At 54.0% G+C, this 12529-nt stretch overlaps 1 protein-coding gene across 2 annotated transcripts; it reads left to right on the top strand.

The window, feature by feature from the left end:
* The first annotated feature begins 4981 nt into the window (after window positions 1-4981).
* On the top strand, window positions 4982-9966 carry LOC102016560. 2 transcript variants are annotated; one of them, XM_005395726.1, is made up of 2 exons: window positions 4982-5230; window positions 9487-9966. In XM_005395726.1, the coding sequence occupies exons 1-2, from the start codon at window positions 5059-5061 to the stop codon at window positions 9948-9950; spliced, it is 636 nt and encodes a 211-aa protein (XP_005395783.1). In that variant the 5' UTR covers window positions 4982-5058; the 3' UTR covers window positions 9951-9966. The 2 variants fall into 2 exon arrangements, with proteins under 2 accessions (XP_005395783.1, XP_013375539.1); XM_013520085.1 differs by lacking the exon at window positions 4982-5230 and adding an exon at window positions 5753-5859.
* The last annotated feature ends 2563 nt before the right edge of the window (window positions 9967-12529 follow it).

The raw sequence follows: 12529 nt of genomic DNA on the forward strand, positions 1-12529 counted from the left end.
CGCTGCTCCTCCCCGCCCTGACCAGCTCTGATCTCACCCTTGAGGTCACAATGGTTCCAGTTCTTTCCAGGAGCCAATACTGTTATGGAGATGGTGTGTGTGCATGTGCAAGCTTGTACCTGTACAAGGCATGTGGACTTGTGTCCCCAGGGAGGCCTTCCACCTCCTTTCTTTCTCTTTCTTTCAACAACGGGTCTCAGTTGTTTCCTGTGAGACCCGTGGATCTAGCTTGGGCGTTAGGTTGATGGACCCGGGTTCCTGTGCCAATGGCATTTCTTGGGGCTGAAGCTGTAACTGACTTTCAGGGCACTGGTCTGAGAATGGAGGTGCTGAACTCCTCTCCAGGTTTTGCTGTGAAGGCCCTAGGTACCCCCAGCTACAAGAACTGGGAGTGAGCACAGCCTGGGGTTCTGAGTGGGCAGCTGGTGCAGAAGGCTGCCTGGACTCAACCCAGCCCACCTTTTACCAATCCTGTAGCCTAGTGCCAGCCATTCAGCCTCTCTGTGGCTCCATCTTGCCATTTGTAAGGTGGGAGCACAGCTGCCCCAGCTCCCGGGCTGCTCGGAGGGTCTGTGAAAGGAGGGGCGCTCTGAACAGTGCCCCTGGGGCTGTGATTTCCAGCACTAGAATAGTGGGCAAACCAGATGTATAGCCCAAGGTCATCTCAGTGAAATGATGTCACTACTGGCTGGTAGCGCCAAGCATGTGGAGATAGAGCCTCAGCCCTCAGCCTTGGGGCACTGTGGACTCACATTCACCCCAAAGTACTGGAAGCTTGGCAGGAAGCTGGGGCACAGAAGAGGGTGGTACTGCTGCCAGGAAGGTCAGGCTGAGGGGTGGGGAGGTGTGCTAGTGGCTCAAGGCTGAGGAGCTCCACCTGCTTCTGCAGAGGTGGACCAGTGGACCAACCTGGGACCCTGAGGACGGGTGGAAAAGAAAAGCCAGATGACCCCCTTCTGTACCTGAGTCCCTGCTGGAGCTGAATCCAACCTAGACGGTGCAGAAGCCTGGAGCAGGGTCTTCCAGGGAGGTGCTGGGCAGGGCAGATGACATGGCTGAGGCACCAGCTTGGCTTCTTGTCCACTGGCTGCTCCACATGAGTGTTAACTCCAGCGCCTGTCTCTAAAAATCTTCTCACTTATGCACCATGACTGCCTCTGTCACAATTTCAGTAGAGATCAGACATGCACCCTTATGAAAGGGCCTCTGTCCTGCCCACCATGTGAGGGTACTGCAGAGGTCATTTTCTCCTGTTCTTGCGGTCTCCAGCCTGCAGATGGGGATCAATAAATATTTGTGGATTATCAGCTCCCAGGCCATGGTATTCTGTCACAGCATCCTGAGCTAAGGCATCCAGTGGCCTGGAATGCCTGACCTCACCATTGCCTTCCCATGCATCAGGAAGGGGGCTGCTAAAATTAAGCTGCTCACAAGGGAGACTCACTGAGCGGCCATATCTGGAAAGCTGTCAGGGTAGGTGTCTGGGGCTGGGTGGTCAGCTGGATGGCCTTGGTGGCCATATGGCTTGGTGTTGGACAGGGGTGCGTGTGGTGGCTTGTATGGCTGATTCCTAAATTTTCCGGATTTTAAGATTTGATTGTTTAGTATATCTACAGAAAACTCCAGCAGGTTATATTGACCAGACCAAGCCCAGCACTGCTTGGGTGTGTGAGCTTATTTCCCTGTTATCTCTGTGGAGGTCACTGCTACTGGCCCCACCTGTGTGGGTAGAATGTTTAATAATGGGGCTCCCACACATCTTGCCAACTCTGTGTTCCAGGGCATCTCACAGGGCCCTGAAAGCAGCTCCAGCGAGGCATTTATACCACAGGGTAGCACATGCTACCAGTCATTGGCAACTGGGTTGATAAACAGACTGACTGACCAATCAGGTCCCTTTTCTGGGAACTTGCAAACAGAGCCAGAAGTGAGACTTTGAGATGGGAATTGTGAACCCCGTGGGATGCCACAATCTTTATGTAGTAGAAGGAGGTACAGAGGGAGGAGTCTGAGGGGCTCTGTGGTTTAGCCTGGGGTCTTCCCATAATGTCTGTTTGGCCCTCATGACTCTCCAAATAACCTCTGCTGACTTGTACCTAGGTTAAGGTGGGGCAGACTTTCTGCAGGATCTGGTTCCTTGAGAAATCACATTGTGAGGTGAACTCTCTAGCAAACCGAGGACAGGCACCATGAAATTGGGCAGAATTGCCAACTAGCCTCTCCCTACATGTCTCTGGGAGGCTGGACACAGGCTAAGGCTTCAAACCTTCTGCCGCGGTGGAAGGAAGGGGTTCGACTTTGAAGCAGTCAAGCGAGGTTTGCTGGGACCTGGGGTCTGACCTGTCCATCTAGCCTGACTCCTCACTTCATCTGAAAATGGCAGTGTTAGGATCACAATGGTCCTGGCTGGGTTACGCTGCAGACTTTCTCCCTGTGAACCTTCCAGGGAACCACTGATCACCACCAACTTCTACTGGACACAGACTGCCCACCTTGTAACCGTAGAGTGAGGATGAGGTCCCTGGAATGTCTGGGACCCTCTCCTGGGATACTAGCCCATTTGCTGGGACAGGGGCATTTCCCTCCCCGCCCTACCTCAGTGTCTCCCTTGACTTTTAAACTTTCTGGCAGGGCCAGCAGGTGGTGCTGTGGCCCCAGACAGGAACCTGGCAGTTGGGAGGGCTGCCTCTGGAAGGATGCACGGTGGTGGTGGTGGGGTTGCTGAAACACAGCCAGAATCTGCTATTCAGCCCTGGAGTTCCCCCAGCAACCAGCTTCCCCACCCGGTGCGTCCTCCTCCAGCCAGGGGTCAGCAGAGAAGGAGTGTGGGGCGGCTGACATCCCTGCCTTAGGTTGGACCAGGAGGTGCTGGGCACTGGTTCCATGCTGTGCCTTTGCAGATCCTTTTCCCCTTAGGAGGTGGCACAACCCAGGCTAAGGTAGCCCCCCAAACCCTGTCCTCTGCCCCTCCCAGCTCCTCAGTTTCCAGGCTCAGCAGTGTCAGCTCTCCAGGCTTGGTGTGGACAGTGCCTCCCTCCAGGAATGCGTCCCCACTTCTTAAGGAAACTCCTTCACTTTTCTATTTGGCCCTAGAGACATTATCCAAGCCACCAGCTCTGTGAAGCCGCCCCTGATTTCTTTGGCCTGCACAGTGTACATTTTTGCTGTGGCTCCTTCAGTTGTGCTGACGCCATCTGGGAGGAGGGATGGTAGAGACTGTGGCATTGACTGGAGGTGACATGAGGGGTGAGAGACAGGTGCCATCACCAGCTTCTCCCTTCCCAGGGGCACAGTGTGACCAGCTGACACCCTTCCAAAGACCTAAACCTTAGATTTGAAACTGTCAAACTCCTGGAAGAAAACACAGGGAAAGCTGCTTGACATTGGTCTTGGCAATGATTTTCTGGATCTGAAACCAAAAGCACAGGCGAAGAAAGCAAAAATAGACACGCGAGACACTATCCAACCAGGAAGCTTCTGCACAGCCAAGGCAACAATCAACAAAATGAAAAGGCAGCCTGTGGGCTGGGAGAAAATGTTTGCAAACCCTATAGGTGATAAGGGGTTAACAGCCCAAATACAGAAGGCACTGCTGCAATCAATAGCCGAAAACAAAATGACCCAATTAAAACATGGCCCAAGGACTTGAGTAGACAAATGGTGGACAGGTCAAGGCGATGGTGCTCACTATTGCTGACCACCAGGGGGCAGCATCAAAACTGGAGGGAGTCCTTGCCTCACACCTGTTAGCGTGGCTTCTATCCAAAAAACAAGGTAGTGGGAATGTGGAGCAAGGGGAATCCTTGCACCCTGTTGGTGGGAATGTAAGTGGTGCAGCTGATACAGAAAGCAGTATAGAGGTTCCTCGGAAACTTGAAAATAGAACTCTCATCTGACCCAGCAATTCTACCCTGGGTGTACATCCAAAGAATCAAAATCGGAATTTGAAGATGAGATTTCACCCCATCACAGCTGCAGATTCTCACAGCCAGGATGTGGAAATGATCTGTGTCCACTGAGGGAAGGACAAAGAAGGAAAATGTGTCCGCCTGTTCCATGGACTGTTATCCAGCCTTGGAGAAGAGGGAGTCGGCCATCTTTAACAACCTGCTTGAATCTGGAAGACATCGCACTCAGAGAAATGAGCCAGTCACCAGGGACAAATATAGCCTGATTTCACAGGGAGAATCCAAAATTGTCAACCTCACAGATGCACCGAGTGGAAGGTAGTGGCTGGTGCTGCAGAAGGGCATAAAGCTGTGGCTCTGGAAGATAAATAAGTCCCGAGACCTGCGGTACAACGGGATACTTAATGCTGCACCATGTACTTGAACATTTAAGCTGATAGGGGTCCTGTTGAGTATTTTCCACAAAAGTCAAACCTCAAAAACTGCCACTGAACACCCAGTGAACCTGAGGACAGAGTAGGGGCCATCTGGGACCCTGGGCCTACTGGCTGGCTGTCCGCTGCTATGACCCCACCAGGGGGTTGGCACCCACCCTGACTCCAGCACTTCTTGGCTGAGGGAGTTCTTGTCCTGTCTGTGCCTCACTGTCCTCATGTGCAGATCAGAAACAAACTTCCTGTTGGGTAACAGTGACCCTGTTGAATCTCAGTTTTGTTCCATAATATCATTCCTTCTCAAAAGCACATTTCATTTTCTTGTTGAACCTCAAGTAGGTGGTTTTTGGTCCCAGTTTACAGATGGTGAAACTGAGGTTCAGGGAGGTGATGTGGCTGCCCAGCCTGTGTAAGTGAGGGTTTCTTCTGGAGTCTCCTCTCCTGTGCCCCAGCTTGACTGAAAGTGGTGGGAGGTGGGTGTGGCTTATTTAGAGGAGAGGGATTTGGGGCTTGCTGCCAAGCTGAATAGACGCTGCCAGCAAGTCTGGCTGACAGGAGGTGGTCCTGACCTGTCCCTGTGGGGGTCCTGGGGGTGAGAAGACAGAAGCTGCAGGGGCCTCACCATGGCAACCATGGCATTCTTACCTCCCATATACCATCCTTCTGAAGGGTGAAGTTGGCCCAAACCAAGGAATCTCAGAGGAAGGAGCCAGACCATGGCTAGTCAGATGGTATGGCCCTGGGTTGTAGGGCCTGGACCAGAGTTAGAAGGGGCCACATGTGATCTGATGGACCCAAGTCCTCTCCAGGACACACTGGAGCTCTCAGAAGGCCAGGGAAGGACCAAGCCCAGTGAGGTGACTTCCAAAGGGACTGCCACCCAGATCTGTAAGCTCTGTAGTATCGTGTGGGTATAGAGGGCTTCCTGGAGGAGTGGTGTGAGGAGCTCTCACTGTCATCCTCTGAGCCTGAGTGGGGGACCCTGGTTCCCTGAGCCCTGGGAATGTGGCTTGCCTAAAGTTTGGGGCAGGCTGGACGGGGCTGGATTGAGGCCTCATCTGTCCCATGAGCAGGCCCAGTACCATATGGTACATTGACCTGAGCTACAGGGAAGAAGAGAGAGGGCATGAGGCCAGGAATAGGTGGGCTATGGGGACAGGCTGGAAGTCTCTGAGGCCAGGTAAGGTTAGATGGTTCCTGAGTACGTCAGGTGAACAGACCTAAGGGGTGGTGGGTGCAGTGAGTAACCAAGGATGTGCAGCTGATGGGAAGAGAGGCCTGGAGCGGCTGCAGGAGGTGCACAAGGCTCCCATCGTATCTCACTCCCCAGACCCAGCCCACTTCCAGGCAGCGGTTCCTTTAAATACAAGGTTCTTTCCTCCCTGGAACCCCCTGCCCCAGTCTCCTGGGCAGCCAGGTAAACAGAAGCCAGACTACCCCAGTTACTGGCATGGCTCCCCCTTGCTCTGGGAACCTCAGCCCCGAAGGTTTGCCCCCTCCCCCTGTCACCACTCCAGGTGAGACACAGGGGCAGGGGTGGATGTGAGGGTGGGCAAGTGGCATCTGGGGTGAAGAATGTGACAGCATAAGACAATCGTACCACCTCTCCCAGTGGCAGGGATGGGGGCTTTGCATGTCACACAGCAGGACAGTAGCAGCAGGACCAGCCAGGGTGGGGACATCAACTACCCCTAGGATCCTATTCCTTCCTGGTCTCCCCCTCGAGGCCATGGCATGCTCTCTCTCTCTTCCACCATTCCCTTCAACATAAAAGCCCGCCATTCCCCGTCTTTCTAGATAAGCTGGGTTCTCCTTGATCCTGCCCCTGAAGTCTCCTGTCTCCAAACACTCTGGACCTCAGGGCCTTGGTCATCCTGTGAAGGGGTAGCCATCCACCCACATTGCAGCCACTGCCACCCCTGCTCACTGACCCTTTCTCCATCTCCTCTGTCAGCAGGCTGCGGATCTCTTCCCTTGCCTCAGCTCAAGCCCCTGGACATGTTTCCTTTGAGGATCCTATTCCTCCACCCAGGGAGGATCCTATTCCTCCCTGGTCACTGTCACCTCTGTGCTCAGCACTCCTCGGGGGGCCTAATCTCTCACCCAGGCCTGCTGCATACACCTCTCTCCAGGTTCCTTACCTGCCTGGCAAATCTCCAGTGCCTGCCCACCCTTCCTGTGCCCACACAGCTGGCGGAGTGGGGTCTGCACCTTTCCATCCTGACTGCTAGCCTGTAGGGCGCCTCTGCCAGCCCCCAACCTGTCCTAGTCTTCCCTCTCCTAGCAACAGCGCGGCACCTTCTCAGTGCAGCTGTGCCTGGATCCCCCAGAGAAACTAAAGCCTTTGGAGGGGGAGGAGCACTACTCAGGCGCTCGCCCACCGCACAGGCCTGCTCTTCTCCAAGGCCAGTCCTCCCGCATCCTGCTCCCGCTCTCCTTTCCTCCTGCTCAGGCCTCCTCCAGCAACCGTCCCCCTGTAGGCCATGGCATGCTCTCTCTCTCTTCCGCCATTCCCTTCAACATAAAAGCCCGCCGTTCCCCGTCTTCTCTTGACCCTTCTTCCCACTCAGTGGCTGCCCTCTTTCCCTGCTCCCCATTTATAGAAGAACTCCTCCAAAAGGTTATTTATCCTTGCTGCCTCCAAATCATTCCCTCCCATTTGCTCTTGAACCCACTCTAATCAGGCTTAATTTCCAGCATTTTCCTAAAGTGGCTCTGGTCAAGGTGACCAATGACCTCCCTTGCTGCTAAGCCTGAGGTCAGTTCTCAGGCCTCGTTTGACGTCACCCACATCCGCAGCACATGACTCAGGCCCCCGCAGGCTTCTAGAGGCCCCCACACTGCCTAGACGCCGCCTCTTCCCTAGTTCTCTTGCTGGCTGTCATGTCCCTGACCTGGTAAGGACAGAGGGCCCCGGGCTCTGTTCCTGGGATGAATCTCTAGCTTACTTCCTGGGTGATTTCAGCCAGATTTAAGGCTCTATATGCCATCTACCGTCTTCTGCCTGGAGATCCGCAGGTCCTTTGTACCCCTTCCTTGCCTGTCTAATGGCATTGACATGTCCAAAATTAAACTCAAGACCCCCCAGCCCCATCTGCTCTTTTCTCAACCATCTCTCTCTCAGGAAATAGCATCTCCTTCCTTGCAATTGCTCAAGCTAACATACTCAGTGTCTTCCCTCTTTCCTTGTCCTCCCCCATCTGCATATCAGCAAATCCAGCTGGTTTAATTCAAGAAATCTAAGCACTGCTCACACTGTTCCAGCCCCACCCTCTCATTTGTACCACTGTTCTCTTATCTCACTGGCCTCTTTTTGCTGGCCTTGCCCCCTCCACCTCACTGCAAGATAGTCACCACTCACCCAGGGGCAGACAAGCAGGACCATCACTTCTTTCATGCCAAGAGCTATGATGCGGTGAGGCAGTACAGTGGCCCTCTCCCTTCCTTGGGGCCCCATCCTCAACTTCCCTCTTCTCCAAAACTTCACTGTCCCATAGCCAAGAGCTACACCCTAGGCCCTCTCCTAACTGCCTGTCCCAAGAGCTAGTACTGTGTGGCAGGCCAGGCCAGGCCAGAGGCTTAGGCTGCAAAGTAGTCCTGAGCCTCCAGGCAATCACCAGCCAATCTCCAGCCTGTCCTGCAGGGAGGAGGTGGTTAGTGGACAGAACAAGCTTCAGGTGTTAGCACCACCCTTGCCCCACAGCACTGCTGGAGACTCCCAGCAGCACGAGTGCTGTCCATGGTTCTGAGACCACCAGGGGCTGAGCCACATGCTTGGGTGGGACTAGGCTCAGTTTTTAGCATTTTCTAGAAGGGGAAACAAGCTAGCACTAGGTAAAGGCCTAGTTCAGGCTCCAAGAGAAGAACCCCCACCCACCTCCACCCCAGGAGTGCTGACTCTACTGGAGAGCACAAAGATTTGAGTCTTGTTGTTACTTCTGGTTGCAGCCAGTGCCTAGGACAGCGGTTCAAGGAGCACGTGAGTGTGGGGGAGGATCTCTGGAGTAGGTCGTGACCTGCAAGGAGTGATGGCCAGCCCAGGGCTTTAGTGCAGCCACTTTGGACGGCTTCTCCAGACCTTGCACCTCACCAGTCAGAAGGCTGCATAGTGGTACCGCTGGTGGGGCTCCGGCCAAAGGACCCCAGCCTGGTACAGTTCCTTGCTTCCACCTCCTGGGCCTCCCAGCCCTGCCCATTCCCAGGGAGCTGTCTGGTCTTTGTCCGGTGTCCACCTTGGTGCTGTCTGTGTCCCTCCCTGGAGCTTGTGTAGGAGGAGGGCCTAGAGTTGCCTCGCCTACTTCAGTCAGTGTTCCCAGAACTAAACACATCTGGTGAGAGGAGGTGCAGAAGGTAGCACAGGCGGGGTGTACACCAAGAGCTGTGACCAGGTTGCCTTTGTGGGTCATGGATGAGCTCCCAGGATATGATCTCCAAGCCAGGACAAGTGCTGTGGGCATGTGACTCTGAGAGTGGGTCTTGGGGTTTACTAGACCCATGTGTGACTCTCAGAAAAGCCAGAGAGATCTAGAGCCTGCTTCTGGGACAGCACACATGCAGTTCCCAGGATGACTTCTTACCCTCTTGTAGCTGCTCTCCTGGCAGGGTCAGCTATTCAGGCTGGGAGCTGGGCAGTTGCCCCAGGCTCTTCCTGCCTCTGTTAAGGAGGCTGGACCATGTGGGCCCTGCCTCTTTCAGGCTGAGTGGTCCCTCCTCACCCTCACTCTACCCAGCGGGTGGCGGGGTGGGGGTGTTGCACAATCCATGCCCTGTATTCACAGGGCCAGGACAAACTTTTAATTGAGTGACTTTTTCGCCTCCTGTCCCAAATGCCCCTGTCATAGGATGGACCTCAGCATCCTGTACTTGCTCGGGAGTCCCTGCACTGCCATGGTCCTCCCTACCTGGAACTTTCTGCCTATATAGTAGTGACACACCTTCTCTGGGTGCTCGAATCAGCCCTGTGATTTGTGGGTACTGTCCTCTCAGAAATGGCTTTGATTAAGCCTTGGCCCTAACGCTGGTGGGAAGGCAGCTGTGCGCACTGCCTTCCTATCTGGTGGGGGCTCCTTCACATTTCCCCACCTCTGCGTCCTGCCTCGACTGTGGCAGTCACTGCCCTGCCTCACCGTCCCCTCTCCCATCAGCCGCAGGTCCTGCCGTGCTCCAGGAGCCCTGCTTCCCAGACATCTACGGCGGGGACAAGCAGCTCTGGGAGGCGCACTTCCGTGGCATCAGGAGCGCCTACCGCGTGCTGGGCAAGGAGGACGACTTTGCCATCCGCGTGCTGACCGAGGACTTCACGCTGCCTTTCCCGTTCGCCTGGCCTTCTGAGCCCGACCCTGCCGGCGGGCAGCTCTTCTACGACCCGCAAGACCGCCAGGGCTTCGACTTCCTGCTGCGCGGCCCCGGCGCCCAGCCACCCGCGCTACTGCAGCCCCTGCACGCTACAGCGCAGGCGGCCTCGCGCAAGAGGCACCTGGAGCAGCTGGCACGCAGCTACGCGCGCGCAGGCGCCGGCCAATCTGGCCTGGTGCTGCTGCCGCCGCCCGGCCCCGCTGCAGCCTTCTCTGGCCCCAGGCCAGCTGCCCCGGCCCGCGAGAGTGAATAAAGGCTCCATTTCTCTAGCTCCAAGCTGCCTGCCCTGCTATGCACAGCCGGACAGGTGGACCCAGGGGACAGGAGGTTGGGGTGGAACAGGGAGGTGGGCTGCGGCCCCAGCTGGATACCAGGCCAGGCCTGGTCAGCTATTGGATGGAATACCCACGTGTCTCAAATGTATAGTGGGTGACTGCCTAGAATGATAAGGGTGGTGGAGACAGGCTGACCTCTGGAGAGCAGAGCAGCAGTCAGAAGAGGACTGGTGTGGTGGGCAGGGTTGGGCTCTTCACCCTGGGCTCACCCTCTGAGATCTTGCCCTGGACTGTGGTGGGCATGAGCAGGGTGAGGGGTATCACACAGAGGAGAGCACTGAGACCTCTCCTCTATGGAGCAGTGGGGTCTGGTTTTACCCCCAACTAAGTTTTGCTTTTCCAGTTTCCATGGCAACAGCATGGGGCTGAGGAACAGAGGAAAAAGAGCAGAAAGAATGGGGAGGGGTCTCTCTGGCTCAGTATCAGGCCTGCACACTCCCACCTGCTGGGGAGAGAGATGCCCCTGCTTGTTATCCTCCGTGCTGAGAGAAATTGCAGAGCCTGGGGTTGCACAGGTGACCGGCTCCACCATGGGTGCGTCTCTCTCTCCAGGTGACAAACCCCAGTCACGGGCGCAGTGACCTTGGTGGCTTCCTCCTTCCACATGCAGGGAGGCCAAGAGGCCGAAAGCTGAGGTGTCTGTCCTAAGGCACAGACCTCCTCCTGCACTGGAAAGTGAGTGTTTTTTCTTTTTCTAATTCAGGAGTTATTTATTCACAGCTTTTCATTGGTGGTGAGAAAAGACTTTCCAAACCACTGATTGGTTTTGCTGGAAAACTAGCTGGAGAGGGAGTATCTGTCTCTGGAGGAAGAGAAGGGCAGGGCTGAGGCTTCCTTCTTCCTTCTCCTCTGTGGTTGCTTAGCCCAGCCTAGACCTCCAGTCCCTGCTCTAACCTTTTTCCGACCATGAAATTGTCTCTGTAGTCTAATAAGGTGCCCACATAGTTATCCTGTAATAACATTCCCACACTTGATTCCTGATGGGACATTATGTATTATATTTTATGTCCTATATTGCAGGGATCCCCAAACCGTAGGCAACACAGCAGAAGGTGACTGGATGAAGCTTCCTTTGTATTTACAGCCAATCGCCATTGCTCTAATCACAGCCCAAGTTCTGCCTCCTGTTAGCTCTGTGGTGGCCTTAGATTCTCATAGGAGCACGGATCCTACTGTGAACTATACATGCAAGGGATCTAGATTATATGCTCCTTTAAATCATCCTGATACCATCAGCCACCAACCCTGTCTACGGAAAAGTTGTCTCCCACAAAACAGGTCCCTGGTGCTGGTTGGGGATCACTGTTATATTACACATGAATTGTTTGGGTTTCCTGGAAACATTCCCTAAACATGGATTTGAGTGTAAGGGACTGATTTGCTGGGCTGCTGGTGGTGGTGGTGTCATCCTTTGAAACGTAGATATGGCACTAAGAAGCAACAGGCAGGAAAGAAAGCCAGCAGTGGGGGGATATATGGCAGGTTGTCCCAAAGGTCACCAGGAAGTCAGTAGTCCCCTTGGACCTCTGGAAGCAGAACACCCCCACCCCAGGAACAGGAAGGTGCCTCAGAGGCCTCCCTCACACCCCAGGAGCAGGAAGTCAAGTATTTAATCACTAACTCCCTGTCGTCACAGCAAGGGCCTTCCAGGGACAGCACCCCTTGGCAGGTCAGCCTGCCCTGTGGGCATGAGCATACACCTCCCCTACAAACAGCCTTAGTGAGAGGAGCCATTTAGAAAACTATAACACTATGATAGAGTAATTTTATGACTGTAGAGTATAATGACAAAAATTTGGGGTTTGTGTTTTTTATTTATTTTTCACTTCATTTTCCTAGAAACGTATTGTCATAGTAGTTCACAACAGTATGAGTCTGTGACAGATAAGAAACCACTAATTTGAGAAGCACTGGTCTGAGGCACCAAGACCCCAAGCAAGTCCTCAAATAGGAAAAAGGACTTAAGAAAATACAACCTGTGCTATGAAGAAAATGAGTAGGCGGTGACCCTGTTTGAACAGCGGATCAGAAATGGCCTCTCAGAAGAGGCAGTGTAGAAGTTAAGAATGGACAGAGAGGTGTCAGTTGTGTGGGTATGGGAGGAAGGTACTCTAGGCAGAGGGGATAGCACAGGCAAAGGCTGAGCAATTGAAAGGACCCTAACAAAGGGTCTGAGAAGCCAGAGCAGAATGAGAGAAGTCAGAAGTTCCACTGGCTTAAACCACAGAAGAGCCCAGATGGCTTACATAATGGAATATAAAAAAAATAAAATGAGCTTCAGGGAAGGTTTGATCCAGAGGTTCACAATTATCCTGGAGGCTCTGCCTTCCATCATGCGGCTTCTACCCTCACACTGGCTTCCCCAGCAGTGGCAATGTGGCTGTGTTAACTTTCCATCACTGTGGATATCCAACAACAATAATTTAAAGGAGGAAAGGTTTATTTAGCTCATGGTTTCAGAAGCTGCAGTTCATGGTGGGTTGGCTCCAAGGCAGGA

Source organism: Chinchilla lanigera, unplaced genomic scaffold, assembly GCF_000276665.1.
Source record: "Chinchilla lanigera isolate Chin_1 unplaced genomic scaffold, ChiLan1.0 scaffold00053, whole genome shotgun sequence".
Lineage (NCBI taxonomy): Eukaryota > Metazoa > Chordata > Mammalia > Rodentia > Chinchillidae > Chinchilla > Chinchilla lanigera.